General features: G+C 38.7%; 2 protein-coding genes across 8 annotated transcripts in view; both read right to left on the reverse strand.

Moving 5' to 3' along the window:
- LOC111563637 (heterogeneous nuclear ribonucleoprotein L-like) overlaps positions 1 to 13106 on the reverse strand; it is an 84751-nt gene extending 71645 nt beyond the window's left edge. For 2 of the 4 annotated variants that reach the window (XM_035944735.2, XM_055018584.1), the window contains exon 1: positions 12605 to 13016. In XM_035944735.2, the coding sequence (XP_035800628.2) occupies positions 12605 to 12841 (237 nt within the window). In that variant the 5' untranslated portion in view covers positions 12842 to 13016. Of the gene's footprint in view, positions 1 to 12604 lie in introns of all 4 variants that reach the window. The other 2 variants (XM_055018583.1, XM_055018582.1) reach the window with 2 other exon arrangements.
- galm (galactose mutarotase) overlaps positions 13028 to 21594 on the reverse strand; it is a 43221-nt gene continuing 34654 nt past the window's right edge. For 2 of the 4 annotated variants that reach the window (XM_035944745.2, XM_035944742.2), the window contains exons 10-11: positions 13925 to 13984; positions 13028 to 13169 (exon numbers count right to left, since the gene is read on the reverse strand). In XM_035944745.2, coding sequence (XP_035800638.1) covers positions 13930 to 13984 — 55 coding nt within the window. In that variant the 3' untranslated portion in view covers positions 13028 to 13169; positions 13925 to 13929. Of the gene's footprint in view, positions 13170 to 13876; positions 13985 to 21594 lie in introns of those variants that run through there. The other 2 variants (XM_035944740.2, XM_035944744.2) reach the window with 1 other exon arrangement.

A 21594-nucleotide genomic window follows, 5' to 3' on the forward strand; every position in this document is an offset into this window, starting at 1 on the left:
AACCTTAAAAGCCTGTGGTACATAGCCTGTTACTAGAGAGAGATAATCAGATCTAACATTGAAGAATTAATTAAAGGTAAAGCCTCCTTGAACAGTCTAGTTGGGATAGGATCTAAAAGACATGTTGATGGTTTGGATGTAGAAACGGTTGAAATTAGTTCAAAGAGATGTAAATGCATTGTGCAGTTTTGTACTTCTAACTTCATGGCTCCGGTAGTCAGTCCATCATTTTTGTGTTGCCTTTGTAAAGTACTTTGTGACCTTTGTCTGTGAAAAGCACTTTATAGTTCAATTTTATTTACTTACTTACTTCTATCAGCACAGCAGATAGAACTTCTATGACATGCGCAGCATTGACTCTTGACAGGGTCTTGACTTTATGACAATCCTCCTCTCAAAAGAAAAACTCTTTGGATTCGGAAGATTCCTACAACTCACCCAAAAAAATATTTATATATATATTTTTTTTATTCGGATTTTCATTTTTTAAACAGAAAAGACACACACACAAGAAAAAAAAAACACTGCCAGTTCACATTCACATAAAGTGCAAGCAGTTTACATATAAGCCATATGATGCACATTGAAGGTTCCAGCGGTTCAGAATGAGTTCACTTCAGTCTTTTGAGGATATAGGCTGAGTCCTCCTATTCTTAATGTGCTCCATAAATGGTCCCCAGATTGAGAAATTTATCATGATTGTCAGACAATTTATATCGAATTTCCTCCAAATACAAACAAGATGCCTGTCGTTAAGCCACTTATAATAGCTGGGCGGCGTAGTGGCCTTCCATTCTCTCAAGATAACCCTCTTTGCAATAACCACACCAAACATGATGGCCTGTTGAGCTGACTGGGTACATGCCAGAGTTTGATTTGAACAACCTAGTATTACTGTTAAAACATCAGGTGTTATGTTTTTTTTGTATATGGCACTGTAAAAATGAAAAATCTCAGACCAGAAGTTTTTAAGCATGGGGCAGAAGAAAAATAATGATTTAATTGCAGCCAAGGCTCGATCCCATAGATCATCTGCGATCTTTGCACTTGCATCTCTCGTCCAAGCTTCCTTGAAATGGTTAGATGAGATTGGCCGAGAGAAAAGACTGACAAATTGTGAGACCGAATGCTTGGAGGTTGGAGGTTTTCTCAATAGCTCATAAAAATCATGTTGTACTGGAAGTTTGTCAAATTGAGAGATTGTTGTACAAAATGCCTGATCTGCAGATATCTAAGGAAATGAGCGGGTGAGAGATTATACTTTGTTTGCAATTTATTAAAAGATGCAAAATTATTATCGATATAAAGGTCTTTGAATGAGAGAATACTTTTATTTGACCATTGTCTAAACACGGGATCTAATGTGCCTGGTTTGAATGCTGGATTTTGGCATATAGGTGCATATATAGAAAGGTCCGGAAGATGCGGTATCTTTTTTATTTGTTTCAAAATCCTTAACGAGTTATGTAAAACAAAGTCATGTTTGATTGTTTTTAAAGGTATTTCTGGCTTACTAAATAATAAAGCAGATAAAGATGTACCAGTAAAAGATTGACAATTATGAGATTCAATTGCGGCTGCACAGTGGCGTAGTGGTTAGCACTTTCGCCTTGCAGTGAGAAGATCCCTGGTTCGCGTCCCGGCTTTCCCGGGATCTTTCTGCATGGAGTTTGCATGTTCTCCCTGTGCATGCGTGGGTTTTCTCCGGGTACTCCGGCTTCCTCCCACAGTCCAAAAATATGCTGAGGTTAATTGATTACTCTAAATTGCCCGTAGGTGTGAATGTGTGAGTGCTTGTTTGTCTATATATGTAGCCCTGCGACAGACTGGCGACCTGTCCAGGGTGTCCCCTGCCTTCGCCTGAGTCAGCTGGGATAGGCTCCAGCACCCCCCGCGACCCTAGTGAGGATTAAGCGGTGTATAGATAATGGATGGATGGATGGAGATTCAATTGCAGGCCAACACGGCTTCTGATCATCATTATGATTTTGGGACCAGAAAACCAAAGACCTGACATTGCAGGCCCAGTAGCAGTGTCTCATAATGGGCAGCCCAAGACCACCCTCTGAAGAAGGTTTGTGAAGGTGTGCTTTAGCAATGTGAGGAGTTTTACAGGCCTAAATGAATGAAGTAATTATGGAATCAACTGTTTTAAAAAATGATGTAAGAAAAATGGGTATATTCAGGAACAAATATATGAATTTAGGAAGTACAACCATTTTCACGATATTTACTCATCCGATTACAGAGATTGGGAGTAATTTGCATTTCTCAATCATGTCTCTAAGTTTATATAATAAGTGTGTAAAATTCAGTTTGAAAAGAACTTTGGGATCCTTGGGAATGGTGATTCCTAAATATTCAAAGTGCTCAGTAGTAATTTTAAAAAGTAAATTGTTAAGAAGACTTTTGTCTAATCCATCAGAAAGCAGCATAAGAACACTTTTGTCCCAGTTTATAGTAAAACCAGAAAATTGACCAAATTCCTTAATTACCTCAAGGAGAGGTGGAAGAGACCGTCTGATGTCACATAATGTCAAAATATAATCGTCAGCATACAAGCTAATAGTGTACTCCGATGCACTGTATCTGAATCCTACTATTTCAGGCTGATGGCGATGGCGAGTAGCTCAAGCGCCAGTGCAAAAAAACATTGGCAACAGGCAACAACCCTGCCTCATGCCCTGATGTAGTAAAAATGGAGGGGACTTGTTATTGTTATTAAGTATGCAAGACCTGGGACGGGCATACAGCATTTTTGCAAGAGCCATGAACCTCTTGCCAAAACCGAATTTCTGAAGAGCAATAAACATATACTCCCACTCTATTTGGTCAAAAGCCTGCTGTGCATCCAAAGAGATGACAGCAGAATATGGTATGGGCTTATTAGAATACATGATATTCAAAAGTCTACGGGTATTTGAAAATGTAAATCTTTCAGGGATAAACCCGGTTTGGTCACTATGAATTAAGGTACCAATGTGTTCGCTCAACCGATTTGCCAAGACTTTAGCAATCATTTTCTGATCACTGTTTAAAAGACTAAGAGGACGATAGGAGGTCAAATTTGTTTAATCTCTACCCTTTTTTAACAATACACAGATATTTGCATCATATAATGTTTCTGGAAATGAACCTTTTTTCACACAACAATTTATCATGCGAAGCAGCAATGGGGCAACTTTGTCAATGTGAACTTTAAAATTCAATGCCAAAATCATCAGGACCACAAGCTTTACCATTCAGAAATGAACAGATGGCATTTTTTATCTCTTCTAATGTGAAGTCTGCGTCTAGCTGTTGTTTCGCAGTATCGCTCAATGTTGGCATGTCTAATTTGTTCAAAAATTCCGATATTTCTTTCTTTGATGATGATGATTTAGATGTATACAAGTCACTGTAATATTTACAAAACGCGTCATTAATCTGCAATGGGTCAGTTATTAGTTCTCCGTTAGATAAAACTTTATAAACTGCATGGTCAGCCTGAACCCCTTTTAGTTGCCTGGCCAATATACTGCCTGCTTTGTCTCCAAGCGCAAATTGCCTTTGTTTAAGCTTTTGTATATAATTGCAAACCTGCTCACCAAGAATGCGACTGAACTCAAACTATGCATCTGCAATATTTTTTAGGACATCATCTGATTTTGAGTTTCGATATAATTCCTCCAACAAAGGGAGTTGAGCCTGGATTTCGGCCATGCGCTTCTGATTTTTTTTTATCATAAGACTGATATGAGATGATATTGCCCCTGATTACAATTTTGAATGTCTCCCACAGTATGGAATCAGACACCTCACCATTATCATTGAAATATAGAAAATCTGTAATCTTTGTTTTGTCCACTTGCCATTTCTAAGGTTAATTGCAGCTAATTGCAAGTTTTACTGCTTTAATAGCAGAAGACTTTTTCTGCGCATGCCTTATCAAATCTTATTTCAAGTGTATGGAACAAGACTTATCCGGGTCAGATTCTTGTACATGATCCATTCCACTCATTGTAAAATGTGAGTCACCTGTGAGATTTTAAATGGCCTGAGTAGACAACTGCAATAATTCAATATCTCAAATAAAAACAGTTTGTGTCAAGAGACCGAAGAGAGTAAGCACTCCCGTACAATTCAGGGAAACAGATGAAATCAAGTGTTTCCAATCTCCTACCCCGATTAAAGAAATCTGGCTGTTTGTTGGCATGACATTTAAGACATATGATTACTGGAGGAAGGTAACTGTTAGCGGGTTGCAGAAGTGCGTGTGAACTCACATGCTGACACTGGAATATCGTGAGTAATTACAGTTGGACTTCACCTTCAAAGCAAATCTTGGACAGAGTTTGGTACCAACAACTTCAAACACATTGTAATGTAAATCGATCTGCTGCAAACAAGCTTGCTGTGATAGGCCTCAGTTCTAGATGGGTCTTTGGTCAAAGTGTGACTGTGTGGGTTTAATAGCCATTGAAAAAGATATTAGGTGTTTGAATGATGTTTTGTATACTTGCTACCCTTGAATTTGGAATAGTTTTGTTTGTTTCTGATCTTGCTTTTAAAATTGAAAATATTTGAATTATTCAATGAATATTGAATTATTATTATTGTGAATGTCCAACTCTAATACCCTTGTTTTCTGTAGTGGTGAGACAGTGAGGAAAGAAAAAGCACAAACACCGTGTAGTTTACAGTGATAGCCACTTGTATAAATTACATCCTTGTACTGGAGCCAAAAAACTTCTCTTTACTCTGATGGTTATCTCATCACACAGCTGCATTAACAGCTGTAAAATCTTACATCAAAACCTGAATACACATATAGGTTCCCAGCCACTGACTATGTTTAATAACAAGTTTAATTTTGCTGTGTGTCCTTTAGCAGGTACAGAGGTAGTTGTGGCAAAATATCTTTTTGTATCAATTCCTCAGATGTGATTCTGCAAACTGGAGGCCTGTACTACGAAGCAGGATTTGATATTAATGGGGTAACATAAGGTTTACTCTAGGCTTTCAATAATACAACGGTGGTATAAAAGAATCGCCTACTGACCAATCAGTTCTCCTGGAAAATATTATCAGCATTACTCAAAGATCCAGCAGAGTTTGGAGCCCAGACAGTGAGAGGGGAAGATAGAAGTTTTTACAGCTGCAAGCAATTTCAAAGCCATTTCACTGGTCTATATGTCTTGTGTCTATATAATCTTACACAAAAACTAAACTTAAACCTTGCACTTGTTGACCTTATAATTATTACTCCATCCAGGAATCCTGCAGAGTTATGTAACGATCGGCTTTGGCTTGTCTGTCTGTCTGTTCGGAACATTACTCAGAAACGGACCAACGGATTTCGATGAAATTTTCAGGGAAGGTCAGAAATGACACAAGGACCAAGTGACTAGATTTAGGCAGCGATGCGGCTTATAGTCTGGATCTACGGATTTGTTAAAGATTTCTATATCACTGCGATATAGCGGCATGGCGTCACTGTAACTATGACAACAAGTGAACACCAAAACAATGAGACTGAATGTGAGATTACTAAATTCATCCATTTTCTATACACCACTTAATCCTCTGTAGAGTCGTGGGAGGGCTAGAGTCTATTCCAGCTGACTTAGGGAGAAGCCAGGAGACACCCTGGACAGGTCACCAATCTATCACAGGGCTACACAGAGACAGACAACCAAGTACACTCACATTCACACCTACAGACAATTTAGAATCTCCAGTTCTAATAATAATGATAATTTTATTTGTTTAGCACCTTTCAGAAGAACAATCACAAAGTGCTTTGACAGGTAGAACATAGTGAACATAGTTAACCTCAGCATATCTTTGGACTGTGGGAGGAAACCGGCTGTTTTTGGTCTGTATCATATTTTAAACTTCTTGCGTTGGTTTAGGGATTATAGTTTGTTCTTCTTGTAAGAAATACATTAACTTGTACAGGCTTGCATGTAGCCTCATATATGAGAGTCAGCCTTTTAATACCTGCTGATATTGAGAAGCCTGTTCACATTCACACAGTAGGTACTTCTATGTAGCTTTCTCTTCTGCTTTAGCTGCTGCAGCAGTGTTGTTTTTAGCTTGTTCTGTGTGCTTAAAATCTTCCTGTTTCTTAAATATTATAGTATGCCCTTCGCTTGTAAAATATATCACTCTGGTGCCAGCATATGTCCATGTTGTGATTGGTCATCAGTTGCTTCACGACCTTCATGTGATTACGCTCACAGGCAAGTTCAGAAACCGTGGGTTGACTTACAGGGTTGATAATTAGTAACGTACGACTGCTTATCCTGACTGTAGTTGTTGGTTCAGGTGAAGATTCCAAGCAAATAACAACAGCCTCAACACCCTGTACCAAATAAAGGCTTTTGCCTGGTTCCAATGTGTGGCTTTAGAGGCAAATCCAACAGTTTCTTTTATACTCTAGTTGTTTTTTAAGTGCACTTCGGTCAAGAATGGAGTGTGGCAAGGTTTCTAGGCATGAGGTCCTTGCTTATTTGGTGTTCTTTTTATAGCCTGTTGGCCTTCTGACTGTTCTGCCTTCTATGCCACCTACAGGTCTTTGGCATATAAATATTTTTCTCAGTTGTTGATTTGCTGTAAACCAATCAGTTTTAAACTTCTGCATATGAATCTGCAAACTGTGTCTGTTGAAACATATCTTGGAAATTATGTTTTAAACCATTTCCTTTTTGGTGTGATTAAATCATTTCCTCTCAAAGATATAAAGACAACTCCTTTATTATGTTGTTACGTTCTGTGGTGTGTTTGAGTAGGTAAGATAGATTATGTTTTTCTTCTCTCTTTTCCCTGTTCCCAGGTTACGCCCAGTGGGAGTGGCTAGGTGCACCTGTGGCTCCTTACAATCAGCAGGGATGGTTAAATGATGAGCCAAACCTGATTGTCATTGCCAGTGGGCCAGATCAGCTACCAGAGTGTGGAGTTGGTGTTGTTTTCTCGCGTTCTGTTTAAGACCAAGGGTCTAATTGTTAAAGGGCTGGTGACAGGGCACCTAGCTTTGTATTTACGAAGCCTGCTTTGTGTTGGAATCCTTTTCTGCTTGGTAAATGAATTCCTCTTTGGCTGAGGTCACAACCAGTTTTCCTGCCTCTGTACCTGTTCCTTCATTCTATTTGTTGCTCCCCTCATCCCTAGTTCTTGGGGACGTAACAATGTTTAGTGCTCAATGTGAAAAGGCTGGAAATATATCTATCACAGCTAAAGGAAATTCACTAACATCACAGAGATCTCAAAAGCTTAACTGTTTTGCAACTATCTGGTAGCCCTACATAGAAGAAAGTGATTAAAAAACTAAAATAATGAAAAAAATGTAGAAATCTTAGTTCACTAGTATTTTCATCAGGGTTTTACTACTTTGTGATCATCACAGCAATAATGGAGTGAAATCTCTACTGACTTTATGAAATCAGTGAAAATACTTGTGATATTTGTGATTCTCATAGACCTATTCATGCCCGAAACATGGACTTATATTTAAGGTCAATCTGACCCCGGTGCACTGTCACATACACTCTTAAATTTTGATGTACTGTCAAACTTTCTCTTATGTGTTATCATTTCAAATGACAAGACTTACCAGCAAATGCAATCACCAAAGGCTTTACACAAACAGAACTACAACCAGTAGGAGAATGGTGGGGGATGCCATTCCACTTGTTAGCAACGTGATGAAAGTGTATTCCCATTGTTAACCTGACATACCCCCTGTCCATCCTCTAGTGCCAGTGACAGTGAAGGGCAAAGGGATAGTCTAGCCGAACATGCAAGTCTAGTCTGCTTGACTGATTGATTCTTTTCTCTTGGTGGCCAACTTTTACACCAAAAGGGCTTTCAGACACAGTCTAACTCTTTCATGCTGCCTAATTTAATCCCATTTAATCCCAAACAAGAGGAAGCCTCAAAGCCCTTACTTCATTAAAAAAAACTGTTATGTGTTAAACAGGCTTTATCTGCATAGACAACAAAATCTGACCAGCAGGCTTTTTCTACATTGAAGCATAAACATTTATCCATTAACATCACAGAGGTGCAAAAAACAGTTAGCGTGTTGGCACACACAGACATCAATTTAAAAAAATTTACTTCAATGTATGGCTGATGAAGAAGTAATATTTAAGTGCACTCAAAAATAGCGTTTTTTTGAAAATCCAAATAAGTGAATGACATTCATACTATTTAGGTATGACATGTTTGCATATTTTAAGAGGGTTTTGCAAGTCTATCTACATTTTAAAACTTCCTGTGATGACAGTAAATATTTCACAACTGCAGTTTGTTTCACTTTATATCATTACCTTCACAAAGTATGTTCAGCTTGGTGCTTACAGAACCCCATGCAGAATAATTTCTACATTGTTTTTATCATTTGTCTATTATAAGCCACAATGCCACATCCTCTAAATGTATGATTCTTGATTTGGTGTACTATCTAGAAATCAGAAATCGCAATTCTGATGTATATAATTGCTTTGTCACATCCTGGAAGGCATATTTCACTATTAATGAACGTAATAATGAAACACTAGCAGGGAAATGTATGATTTGCCATTTTAGTATTTCAGCTAAGACTGAGATTGGCTGGAAGGATAATGATGGTGTCTGTGTGCACACTGTGTAGGGCTGTTACTGTTCACAATAATTAAACAGTTCATAGCCTTTACATATTAATTTGTGTTTCTATATATAGTCCTTGTTTGATGTAAACTGTTTAAGAGCCTGATCAGTAGAAAAATTGTAGCAACCTGAGCCATTCTTCAAAATCATAAACAGTATGAAATCCTAGTCAAGCCATTTTTGGATGGATGACTCAGATACATAAAATCTATCTCCAGGTACCAAAGCTATAAAAAGAATGCTGCACACATTCCAATACAAAACTGGAACTGTACACAGCAGCACAAAATATATTAAAAGCAGCCAACACATTTAGGTACCGATATGCCAGTAAGTATCAGAGTCACATTAAACAAATGCTGTACATTTTTTGGATGCACTACACTTCTAATTTGTTGCGGCCTTACAACAGATAATTACTGTCTATAACTGCACAGTAGAAACACAAAAAAGAATTAAAAATACATTTAACATTGGGAAGTCTCTCACAAATAGAAACACCAAATAGTTCTCGCAAGAGCTTTTATGAGCCTTGTAGGACTTGCATATGTCTGTGGTTATTTGTGAAAAAAGGTATGTTGTGCAGTGTCAGCCGAGTTCACAGACTGCTTTCATAAAATGGCTAGTTTTGGAATTTCAACCTTTAAAGCGCACATTCAACATTACTTTGATTTACTAATCTGAACAAGTGCTTAATACCACCTACGTAAACACTATGCAGGTATCTTAGGGTACAAATCAAAAACTAAATCAGACTTGAGATGTGCTGCACAGTGTTAGCACTTTTACGTTGCAGCTAGAAGATCCCCGGTTCACATCAAAGCCTTCCCAGGATCCTTCTGCATGGAGTTTGCATATTCTTCCTGTGCATGTGTGGGTTTTCTCCGGGTTCTCTGGCTTCCTCCCACAGTCCAAAAACATGCTCAGGTTAATTAGTAACTCTAAATTGTCTGAAGGTGTGAATGCGAGTGTGATTGTTTGTCTTTATGTGTAGCCCTGTGACAAGACTGGTGACCTGTCCAAGGGTGTTCCTTGGCTTCACACTAAGTCAGCTGGGACACCCTGCGAAACCCTAATGAGGATTAAGTGGTGTACAGATAATGGATGGATGGATGATCTGAAACATTTAAGTGTGACAAATGTGCAAAATTATGAGATTTCAAACAAATACTTTTTCATGGTACATACACAATTTGAATTATTGTTGATGAGTTTTCTATGCCTGGCAACACAGCCAGAAACAGTCTTTAATTGCTGTGACGTGGCAATAAATTAGGATGGGAGGATGAGGGACATAGAAAAAATTCCAAGTGCGTGGGGTTTCTCTGGATACTCCGGCTTCGTTCAACAGTCCAAAAACGTGCTGAGGTGAACTGGTGATTCTAAATTGTCCATAGGTATGAATGCGAGAGTGAATGTTTGTCTCTATATGTAGCCCTGTGATAGACTGGTGACCTGTCCAGGGTTTCCCCTGCTTTGACCCTAAGTCAGCTGGGATAGACTCCAGCCATCTAATGAGGATTAAGCGGTGTATAGATAATGGATGGATGGACTCTAGATTACCTGACAATTTAATCTAATATATCAAAACACTAAACACCATCCCTATCTTAGACTAAGGCTGTTGATTTTCCAATGACAAATGTTAACAGTTTCTCCAGACGATCTATATATGGGACCCAAACCTTACTATAGCAATATTTTTTACTTAAGTATACAAAAAATCTGCTGGTAATAGGACATAAAGAAGTAGAGAAAATTTTACTCACATGTTTATCAACTTATAAATACTTTCAGATCGTTTTTTAATGAATAATAATAATGTTAGATTATTCATAACGTAGCCTGAATTGTTCATGTGCTCTTCGTGATGAACATGTGTGACAGCCGAGAGCAGGGGTCAGCAACCCAAAATGTTCAAAGAGCCATATTGGAACAAAAAACAAATCTGTCTGGAGCCGCAAAATATTAAAAGCCTTATATAAGCCTTATATGAAGGCAACACATGCTGTAAGTGTATATTAGCTATATTAGCCTACTGTCAAACTGACAAAGTCGCGTACAAATACATAATGAACATTCATGATTAAATGTTTACTTTCCCTGCAGCACATCCTGGAGAGAATGACACACCACATGACTACTCTGCTGTACGCTATTTGGTGCTTTAAGTTTAACTTCCATTACAAGATTAATGTGTTATGTTTTGTTGCACTGATGAAATTAGATTTTTGGTGTCATTTTTATTTTGAGGATTCGAAAAAAACCAAAACAGAATGGAATGTGCATAATACGCCTCCTGTAATTTCAGACCTTCCTATGGAAATAAAAAGCAGTCCTCTTCAAACCTCAATAACAATACAATCCTCTTCTCTTTTCCCCCTTATCTGGGCAACAGAGTGCAATAAAACGCCTGCAGTTAAAACGCAACCTGCAATTATAAAACTAAAACAGCAGCCTTTTGAAAAGGTAATTAGGCTTTATGAAATGAAAACAAGCCAGTTTGATTTCGATTTCAGTGCATTTCTGTGCATTATCCTCTTCTCTTAGTTTTCTGCAAATGCCAAGTTAAGTAGCCTAAGTCAGTGCAAATGAAAAAAATGCAGAGCAATCCTTTTCTCTTTTCCCCCTTTATGGTGGCAACAGACATGAATAGGCTACAATTGCAAACGAGTAATAAAACAGCCTGCAATTAAAAGGCAGCTTGCTTAAAAAAAATAAAACACAGTAAGGTAGCTTTTTGAAAATGTAAAGCATAAAATAAGACAGTTTAAGCTCAATTTTTGTTGCATTTTCCTCTTCTCTTTAGTTTTCTGCAAATGCCAAGTAAGTCAGTGCAAGGGTACAACGCAGCAGCATCCTCTTCTCTTTTCCCCCTCTTATCTCAGCAACAGACACGCACAATACAAGCGCAGCAATCCTCAGAGACCAATCCTCAGAGACTTTGTTACTAAATATGTGCCTTTGACAGGATTGTGTTCTCACCCGTTGAATGTGACTTCTGTTTTCGGACATCACTGGACAGCTTCTCAACATCGGGCACGTAAGATGAAACTTTAATCTTCACACAGGACTGCAAACTCCCCTCTGTGAGGCGGGTGCGGTGTTTGGACTTGATGTAGTTCATGTTTGATATTTTGATGAATGAATCCTTCATGTAATTACCATCTGTGAACGGTTTTCCACGCTTTATTATCTCTCGGGTTGCAACAAAACTTGCAGCAGTAGTGGAGTTTGGAGATGCAATCCACTTCTTAAATCTATCTTTGCGCTCCTCTAATTTCTACAGAAGTACTGCAATCGCACTTTTTCTCTCACTCCCAATTGGGTGGTCAGCTGCACATTTAGCATGCCTTCACTGGAAATGTCTTTCCAAATTACTCTTTTTGTTATTGGACAACTTCTCATGACAGAGCAAACATGCAGGCAATCCTTCCGCATTGGAAATGAAAGCAAATAATTCGGTCCATTCTTCCTTAAATCCTCTGTTCTCGTCAGCTGTTTTTCTCTTTTTAACCTTTGGGATCCATGGCCCATAACACACCCGCCGGTTTGTTTACAACAGCCACCTGCCTGGCACTGCGCCGCGCCTAAACTTGTGTCGCAGACTAGACGCAAATCTTCGTTGACAGAAATGTTGAAATTTATTATTTATTTTGCACATTTTTACAGGACTGGAAAACGTTAAGAATGTTTGTCACGTTTGTCCTCCTACAGAAACCATATTAAAACAAAAAAATATATATATTCGCCCCCCTCCCTATCTTTTTCCATTTCCATACATTTTTGAAGAGGCTCCAGGGAGCCACTAGAGGGGCGCTAAAGAGCCGCATGCGGCTCTGGAGCCGCGGGTTGCCAACCCCTGGCCTAGAGACTCTCGACAGCATGACAGCACCAGCTAACGCACGTGCGCGTGCTCGTGCTGGTGATGCTGTGCCGCAGGGTACCGTTAGCTAACGGTTGCTCTCCTTACCCTTCGTCCTGCTCCGAACTGGCTGGCGCTCCACCGGGCCCGGTTGTCTGTCGCAGACTCTCCGTTACCGTTACCGGGCAGGGATCCAGAGTCTGAATCCTCCCCCTCCTCCAGCTCCTCTTCTCCCTCTTCTCCCTCTTCTCTTTCCTCCGCCTCCGTCTCCTCAGTTTTCAGCCGCTTTGCAGCCCTGCCGTACTCCCCTTCGTCGCACTGGACGGCTCCTTCTACCGTCGACATGCTCACGGCTGCGGTGAACCTGTTGAAGAGCGGATCTGTGTGTGGAGCTGCTCACTCTGATACGTCCATGTCGACTGTTAACCCGCAGTGTCTCCTCGTCTGTCTCCGTGTCCCTACCTGTTTTTACCTGTGGGACTGCCTCGTCTCGGCTGCGTGGTTGTCTATTGCTCTCCAACCAGTGATTTCATATGGGTGGGAGGTGAGACTGGACCGGACACGTCCCGCCCCTTGCCCTTCTGTTATTGGTCAGTCTAGTCCTGCGCCTTGGAGATACGCTGCATCATTGGTCAATGTCAATGCGTCGACAGATGGCTTATCTTTGCGCGGTCTGCGGAGGAGTGCGCAGAAAAAGGAATGGTGGGAAAAAAGCGACACAGAAAGGAGACAGACTATAAATCATAGAGCGTAGAAAACAGAGAGACAGTGTCAGGATAAGCGTTTATCTTCTGTGCCATCATAGGGGCATTTGTCTTTATCATTTTCGATATCGTTGCTGAAAACTCAACATTATCACCTGTGCATTCACTTATGACTGGCTGTCTGGCAGGCTGAAATACAAATCTGCACTTCATTTTCTGCACTATGTTTTTTGTTTTCAGTACAGTAAATAAACACATATGATGAATAATCCCAGGAGCTTCATTAGAAAACAGCTTTTAGGTTCTTTCACCTTCATCCAAGACCTTGTTTAGTTCTAAATACCTGATGGGAAGTTTCAGAAAAACAGACACATTTCTAAAACATTTGATTAAGCCTTTAAAAATCATTATTCCTATTGATGAGAACAAAATAATAAGGATGATAGTTATCAGATAGAAAATAGCCACTGCAAAGGCAAAAAAAAAGAAAACCAAGATGCTGGCAAGAATATCAGGCATGTCAGTAACATCATTAAAATGAATTAGTAATAACTCATCTTCATACATGAATCACGTCAGTAATCGCCTAATTTTATACATGATCTGTGATGGTGAAGATACTGAAAAATGAAAATGCATGGCAAAAATAGCATAACATCAGTATTTTAGAGATCCAACAAAATTCCTCAAATCATGTTTTTAGGAGAGATTGTTTCTTACTAACAGGAGTCAAGTTCCCCCTGGCTCTTCTGCAGTTGACCTTATGGCATGGGCCTCTTGATCTCTGATCAACAAAGAAGAAGCAAAATGTTAAAGTAATAAACTCGTGATCATGAGAAAACAAGTTTTGTTATCTTGCTACAATAACATAACTTAGCCACTATCTCAAGATGATCATATTAAAGAATAATTTCAAGCAAAGCTATTCCTGGGTTCCATAGTTTTGAGTCATCTATTAAACCTTTATTACAGAGCTGAAAAGAGGGGGAGCATTGTTAAAATGCTTCTTTTTTTTGTTTTTTTTTTTTTTTAAATCACTACTTTTGTCTCATTGTTTGGGTGTCCTATCTTCCATATAAGTTTCTTTCCTTTACTGCTTCCTCACAATCTTTTATATCTACTATAAAGGCTAACTATCATTATGTATGTAGCTTAGCTGTGCCAGAAAAGGTCCTCTAAACGTTGGTTGATGTTTAGCTGCTACTGTATCCCATTACATTTTTCAGTGTTCATCACCCCCATCAGTGACATTACAGTGGTTCAGACAGGTTGGCCTTTAATGTATCTCCATCACGTGCCTCATGCTGCTTTGAAAACACACATGAAAACTGATGACTGCTAGAGATTTCAAAGTTTTCCATTTTCATTTCCCCCACACAATGATGCTGCCCCCATCATGCTTCACTGTGGGGATGGTGAGTTTGTCATGATGCCCACCAAACTTTGTATCTACTCTGATGGCCCAAAAAGTTATTTTGGTGTCATCAGACCAAATGAACCTTATTCCAGTTGACTTCCACTTGACTTCTGGTAAACTTTAGTCAAGTTTTAATACAAGGTTTCTCAACAGTGTCTTTCTCTTTGCCACTGACCTAAAGCTTTGTCATGACCCCTGACTTGTAAAGAACCTGAGCAATGATTGTTGTATGTAGTCTCTGTCTTAGCCAGTGAATCTTCCATTTTGTAATGATGGCTTTAACTGTAGTCCAAATAATATTCAATGACTTTAAAATTCCTTGTATCTATCCCCTAAATTGTTCTTTTCAATAACCTTTTCACAGAATTGCTTGGAGTGTTTTGTTTTTTATTTTCTTCATGGTGTACTTATCGACAGGAGTGCTGATTCACTAGTTGAGCTTCCAGATACAGGAGTCTTTATACGACAATCTCTTGAGACATATTCACTGCACTCAAATGATCTCCATTTCACAAACTGTGTGACTCCTAGTGCACAAGTTGAGTTATTTACGTCAACATGAGAGTGATTTTATCTTTAATTTTTTTGTAAAATGCTGCAAAGTGCTGACACATTGTAAAAGATATGAAATTCTTTTTATAATATGTGGTATGGAAGGTTCTAAAGCCCATATCATAATTTTTGAAAACATTTTAAATGTGAATTTGAAAAGAATGTATTCATGCAATATAATAACATATATCATAAGTGAGATGTAGATTAATAATGTTATTGTTATTCTTGTTGCCCTAACCTCCCAAACTCTAAAACCTTCAAAATGATTTATCACACAGGAAAAAAAAAACACTGACGTAGATCTTTCCTCAATGACAGAGCTTTTATTCTAAGAATGTTTGGCAGTTTTATTTAAAATCAAATGATTCTAGCAGAAATTGAGACAAATGCTAGTGTTATTGTTTGACTGCCAAAGAAGAGGGCTTTGCCCACTTTGGACTGTTTCTCTAGGCGACTTCAATACTCATGGGCAAGGCTGTAAAAACCCGAAGAGGGGTGATTGAGAGGGACAGACTAACTGATCTGAACAAGAACGAGTACCACGTTCAAACGTGAGGTTGCTCATAAGTGTGTTTGATACCAGAGCACCTTGCAACAGGTCGATGATAAATTTTCTGGTCACATCAACAGACCTGCAGCTGTTTGTCTTGGACACTCAGGTAAAAAGAGGAGCAAAGCTGTTAGCTGATCATTACCTAGTGATGAGTAGGAAGACTGCCAAACAAACCTGGAAGACCCAAATGTGTAGTGAGGGTAACTTGTCATCAGCCGTTTACATCGCCATGGCGGACTTTTGGCCCACTCTTCTCTGCAGAATAGTTTTAATTCAGCCACATTAGATGGCTTTCAAGCATGAACTGCCCTTTTCAGGTCTTGCCACAGCATCTCATTTGGATTCAAGTCCAGACTTTAACTCAAAACCTGAATATTGTTCTTTTTGAGGCATTCAGAGGTGGACTTGCTTGTGTGCTTTGAGTCATTGTCTTGCAGCATAAACCATTTGCATAAACCTGTTATGAACTGATGGTGGATATTCTCCAGGAGGATTTTCTGATAGAGAGCAGAATTTATGGCTCCATCAGTTATGACAAGTCGTCCAGGTCTTGTGGAAGCAAAGCAGCCCCAAACCATCACACTACCACCATGTTTCACTGCAAGTATGATGTTCTTCCTTTGGAATACAGTATTAGCTTTACCCCAGATGTAACGGGAACCCATTTCTTCCAAAAAGTTCCTTTAACTCATCAGCCCACTGGATGTTATCCCAAAAGTGTTGGAGATCATCCAGATATTTTTTTGCAATTGCTGAATGAACCTTTATGTTCTTATTGCTCATGAGTGGTTTATTCCTTTCAGCTCTCCCATGGATCCATTTTCTCCCAGAGTCTTCCTTATTGTGGAATCATGTAGACCGTCCTTAATACTCCTTTCCATACTGATAAATGTCAGTTACTTTTTTCGCATCTGTTCTTGAATCTCTTTAGAACGTGCCAATATGTGTTGTTTTTTGAGACGCTTTAGCTACTTCATAATACCAGACAGGTTCTATTTAGGGATGTTTAGATTCATCAAGTCAGGCAGGAATCATATGGGTGTGGATGGTAAAATTGAACCCAATTGCCAAATGAATTTGGTAATTTGTTAGGTTGGTAGCTAAGGGGGTAATTACTTTTTCACATAGAGCAAGATAGACTGGACAGTTTCTTTCCTTCAAAAAATAAAATCATCTAAAAACTGCGTTTTGTGTTTTCTGGGGTTGTCTTTGTCTTATATTAAAATTATTTAGATGATCTGAAACATTTGAAATTGACAAACATGAAAAAAATAGACGATTTCAATCAAATACTTTTCCGTAGCAGTGTACACATAAAATTTCAATTATTGTTGATGAATTTTCTATCCCTGGCAACACAGCCAGAAATTTCATGTTTTTAATTGCTGTGAAATAATAATGAGTTAGGGATGAGAGAAAAAAATCCCAAGTCTGTGGAACTTCATTTCTCAATTCTGCCAAATGACAAAGGTAACATTTCAAAAACCATACTCCTGTAGTGTTGTTCACATTTTCATTGTGCAATTAAAGCATTCTGCCATACTTGCGGATTTTCCAGGTCTTTCATATTACAATTACTGAGGAATTCAAAAACACTTAATCACAAATATCCCTAACAGGCTTAAATGCAGTGTGGATTCCAAATAAGTTCAGGACACATCTCAAGTTGAACCATATTGTATTTGCTCTTATTTAAAATAAAAACTAATAGTTTATATTAATCACTATTAAAATTACAGTCCCTACTGTAATAAGTCAATGCAACAGTCAGTCTAGCTTTCGGTACTGACATTAAAGCACTTAATTTTTTTCAGTATTGTGTCACCCTTTATTTTTGATGACAGACTCCTCTGCAAAGAGGGTGCCATTGTTGTACAATTCATGTTGGCCAAAGCAGAATATTGGATGATAAGCTCTTCATCAAGTAATGTAATGTAATGCAATCAATACACAACAGATTTCTGTTTCTAGTGCAGTTCACAGCCTCTCTCTCTCTTATTGTTCCAGCGTCCAGATAAAATTCAAGCTCTCCCTCCCTTTCACCACCTCTGTTCCCTGCTCTTTTTGCATTACTCCTTCTTTCCAACGGTCTTTTTAAGACTCATGTCTGCAGTTTGCAGAGACTCACACTGTTCTAACCTTACCTGTGGCGTGACAGCATTACTGACCGTAAGTCAACAGGAATGTGTTACTCAGACTGTGAGCAGTAAGTGTATGCGCTGTACATAATTAGGAACTGTAAAAATTCCATCTCAGTACTCTCCAACCATGCTACAAAATCTAATGTGGTTTAGAGTTCCACTTCCCCTGGTTGCATTTGGTCATGCCTCACTGTTGCTGCTTCCTGAAAGGAAACAGCACACACACATTGTGAGAATGGTCACACATTCTCACAACACTGTTCTATATTGCAACTTCCCTTAAAATGTTCTTCAATGAAGAGACCTTTGTCACTTAACTTACTCTGTAGTCCTGTTCTAACTGTAGAACCTGAACTTGAAGCTGTGCAAATAGTAAGGTCCATATGAGTTTCTATAATATTATGACATAATTAAATCTTTGCTGTAAAAATTTACAATATTCTATAGTTATTCAAAAAAGGCCAGAAACCACTTGTGTGAAAGTGATATAATTAGAAAAAAATCACAACTGCCAAAATTATTATAATTTTACCCCCACAGAAGTGGATTATATTGTTAATAATGCTGCAGCCTCACTGCGTACAACACTTGATAGTGTTGCACCTGTCAAAAAGAAAGTTCTATCTCAGAGAGGACCTGCTCCTTGGTATAATTCCCAGCTGCGGACTTTAAAGCAGGTGTCCCAAAAGCTGGAAAGGAAGTGGTACTCCACTAATTTAGAGGAAGTTTATGTAGCTTGGACAAATAGTCTAGTGATTTATAAAAAAAGCTCTTCGTAATGCCAGGACAACATATTATTCATCTTTAATAGAGGAAAACAAGAACAACCCCAGGTTTCTCTTCAGCACTGTAGCCAGGCTGACAAAGAGTCAGAGCTCTGTTGAACCTTGTATTCCTTTAGCTTTGAGCAGTAACAACTTCATGAGCTTCTTTACAAATAAAATTATTACGATTAGAGAAAAAATTAATCTGGCCCTTCCTGCAAATGTCACAGATGTATCATCGAGTACAGATACTTTAGAATTGGCTGTAAGACCAGATGGATATTTAGAATTTTTCACTCCCATAATTCTCTCTGAACTAATTTCAATAGTTTCTACATCCAAACCATCGACATGTCTTTTAGATCCTATCCCAACTAGACTGTTCAAGGAGGCTTTACCTTTAATTAATTCCTCAATGTTAGATCTGATTAATCTCTCTCTAGTAACAGGCTATGTACCACAGGCTTTTAAGGTTGCTGTAATCAAACCTTTACTTAAAAAGCCCACTCTAGATCCAGATGTTTTAGCCAACTATAGACCAATTTCCAACCTCCCATTTCTCTCCAAAATTCTGGAAAGAACAGTTGCTAATCAATTATGTGAACATTTACAAAGGAATAGCTTTTTTGAAGAGTTTCAGTCAGGCTTCAGAGTGCATCATAGCACAGAAACAGCTCTGGTGAAAGTTACTAATGACCTTCTCATAGCGTCAGATAATGGACTGGTCTCTATACTTATTTTATTGGACCTTAGTGCAGCATTCGATACAATCGACCACAAACTTTTATTACAGCGACTAGAACATTCTATTGGCATTAAAGGGACAGCACTGGACTTGTTTAAATCCTACTTATCAGACAGGTTCCAGTTTGTGCATGTCAACAATGACTCTTCTGAGCATACTAGGGTTAATCATGGAGTTCCTCAGGGTTCTGTCTTAGGACCAATACTGTTCACATTATACATGCTTCCCTTGGGCAATATTATTAGGAAACACTGTATTAATTTCCATTGTTATGCTGACGACACTCAATTGTATTTATCTATGAAGCCAAATGAAACTGATCAGCTAGCTAGACTGCAAGATTGTCTTAAGGACATAAAGACCTGGATGACCTATAATTTCTTACTACTAAATTCAGACAAGACTGAAGTCACTGTATTTGGCCCCAAACATCTTAGAGAATTGCTTTCAAAGCATATAGTTACTCTGGATGGCATTACATTGGCCTCCAGTACTACTGTGAGGAACCTCGGTGTTATCTTTGACCAGGACATGTCCTTTAACTCGCACATAAAACAAATCTGTAGGACTTCCTTTTTCCACCTGAGAAATATTGTGAAAATCAGGAACATCCTGTCTCAGAGTGATGCAGAAAAACTAGTCCATGCATTTGTTACTTCTAGGCTTGACTACTGTAATTCCTTATTATCAGGTTGTCCCAATAGCTCTCTGAAACATCTACAGCTGATCCAAAATGCTGCAGCCAGAGTACTGACGGGAGTTAGCAAGAGAGATCATATTTCTCCTATACTGGTTTCTCTTCATTGGCTTCCTGTTAAATCTAGAATAGAATTCAAAATCCTTCTTCTGATATATAAAGCTCTTAACAACCAATCTCCATCATATCTTAAAGACCTGATAGTACCATATTATCCTAGCAGAACTCTTCGCTCTCAGACGGCAGGCTTACTTGTTGTTCCTAGAATCTCAAAGTAGAATTGGAGGCAGAGCATTCAGTTATCAGGCACCTCTCCTGTGGAACCAGCTCCCAGTTTGGGTTCGGGAGGCGGACACCCTCTCTATTTTTAAGATCCCCCCCCCCACCCCCCACCCCACCCCCCACCCCCCCCCCACCCTCCCCCACCCTAATGAGGATTAAGCGGTGTATAGATAATGGATGGATGGATATACCAGTCTGAAGACACTAATGTGAGGCCAGAAACACACTGACTCTACAGTTTAAAGTAAGAATGTTTTTATACCATCATTGGCTGGTATAAAGATGTGGCAGTGTTTCAGGAATATTGTTCTGTAGTCTGGAATTCTTTTTCAGTGACTGCAAACCTTTCTGCTCCCTGCTTGGGTTTGCTTCCTTCACACTGGTCACTGTTTACATTGACTCTATGCATCACAATAACATACAGCTTCTTAATAAGATTATTATTATCCTTTTGCACATTTCAAGTTTTTTATATTACACACTGGGTAACCTGCATATTCTCAAGGGATTAATTTGCACATTCCTGCCCACTGGAAGTGTTGCTATTACTTTGTATGACTTATAATCCCTTGATAACACTATATCCATGGCTGTGCTTTAAGTTTATGCCGTGACACCCGAGTTTGAATGAGTATAACTAATTTCTTTTAATTTTTTTTCCACCTTCACAGCCAACTCTATTAAAAAATTACGAACGAAATCACATCTCTCTGAACTAATTTCAATAGTTTCTACATCCAAACCATCGACATGTCTTTTAGATCCTATCCCAACTAGACTGTTCAAGGAGGCTTTACCTTTAATTAATTCCTCAATGTTAGATCTGATTAATCTCTCTCTAGTAACAGGCTATGTACCACAGGCTTTTAAGGTTGCTGTAATCAAACCTTTACTTAAAAAGCCCACTCTAGATCCAGATGTTTTAGCCAACTATAGACCAATTTCCAACCTCCCATTTCTCTCCAAAATTCTGGAAAGAACAGTTGCTAATCAATTATGTGAACATTTACAAAGGAATAGCTTTTTTGAAGAGTTTCAGTCAGGCTTCAGAGTGCATCATAGCACAGAAACAGCTCTGGTGAAAGTTACTAATGACCTTCTCATAGCGTCAGATAATGGACTGGTCTCTATACTTATTTTATTGGACCTTAGTGCAGCATTCGATACAATCGACCACAAACTTTTATTACAGCGACTAGAACATTCTATTGGCATTAAAGGGACAGCACTGGACTTGTTT

This window comes from Amphiprion ocellaris, chromosome 16 (genome assembly GCF_022539595.1).
Source record: "Amphiprion ocellaris isolate individual 3 ecotype Okinawa chromosome 16, ASM2253959v1, whole genome shotgun sequence".
Taxonomy (NCBI): Eukaryota; Metazoa; Chordata; class Actinopteri; family Pomacentridae; genus Amphiprion; species Amphiprion ocellaris.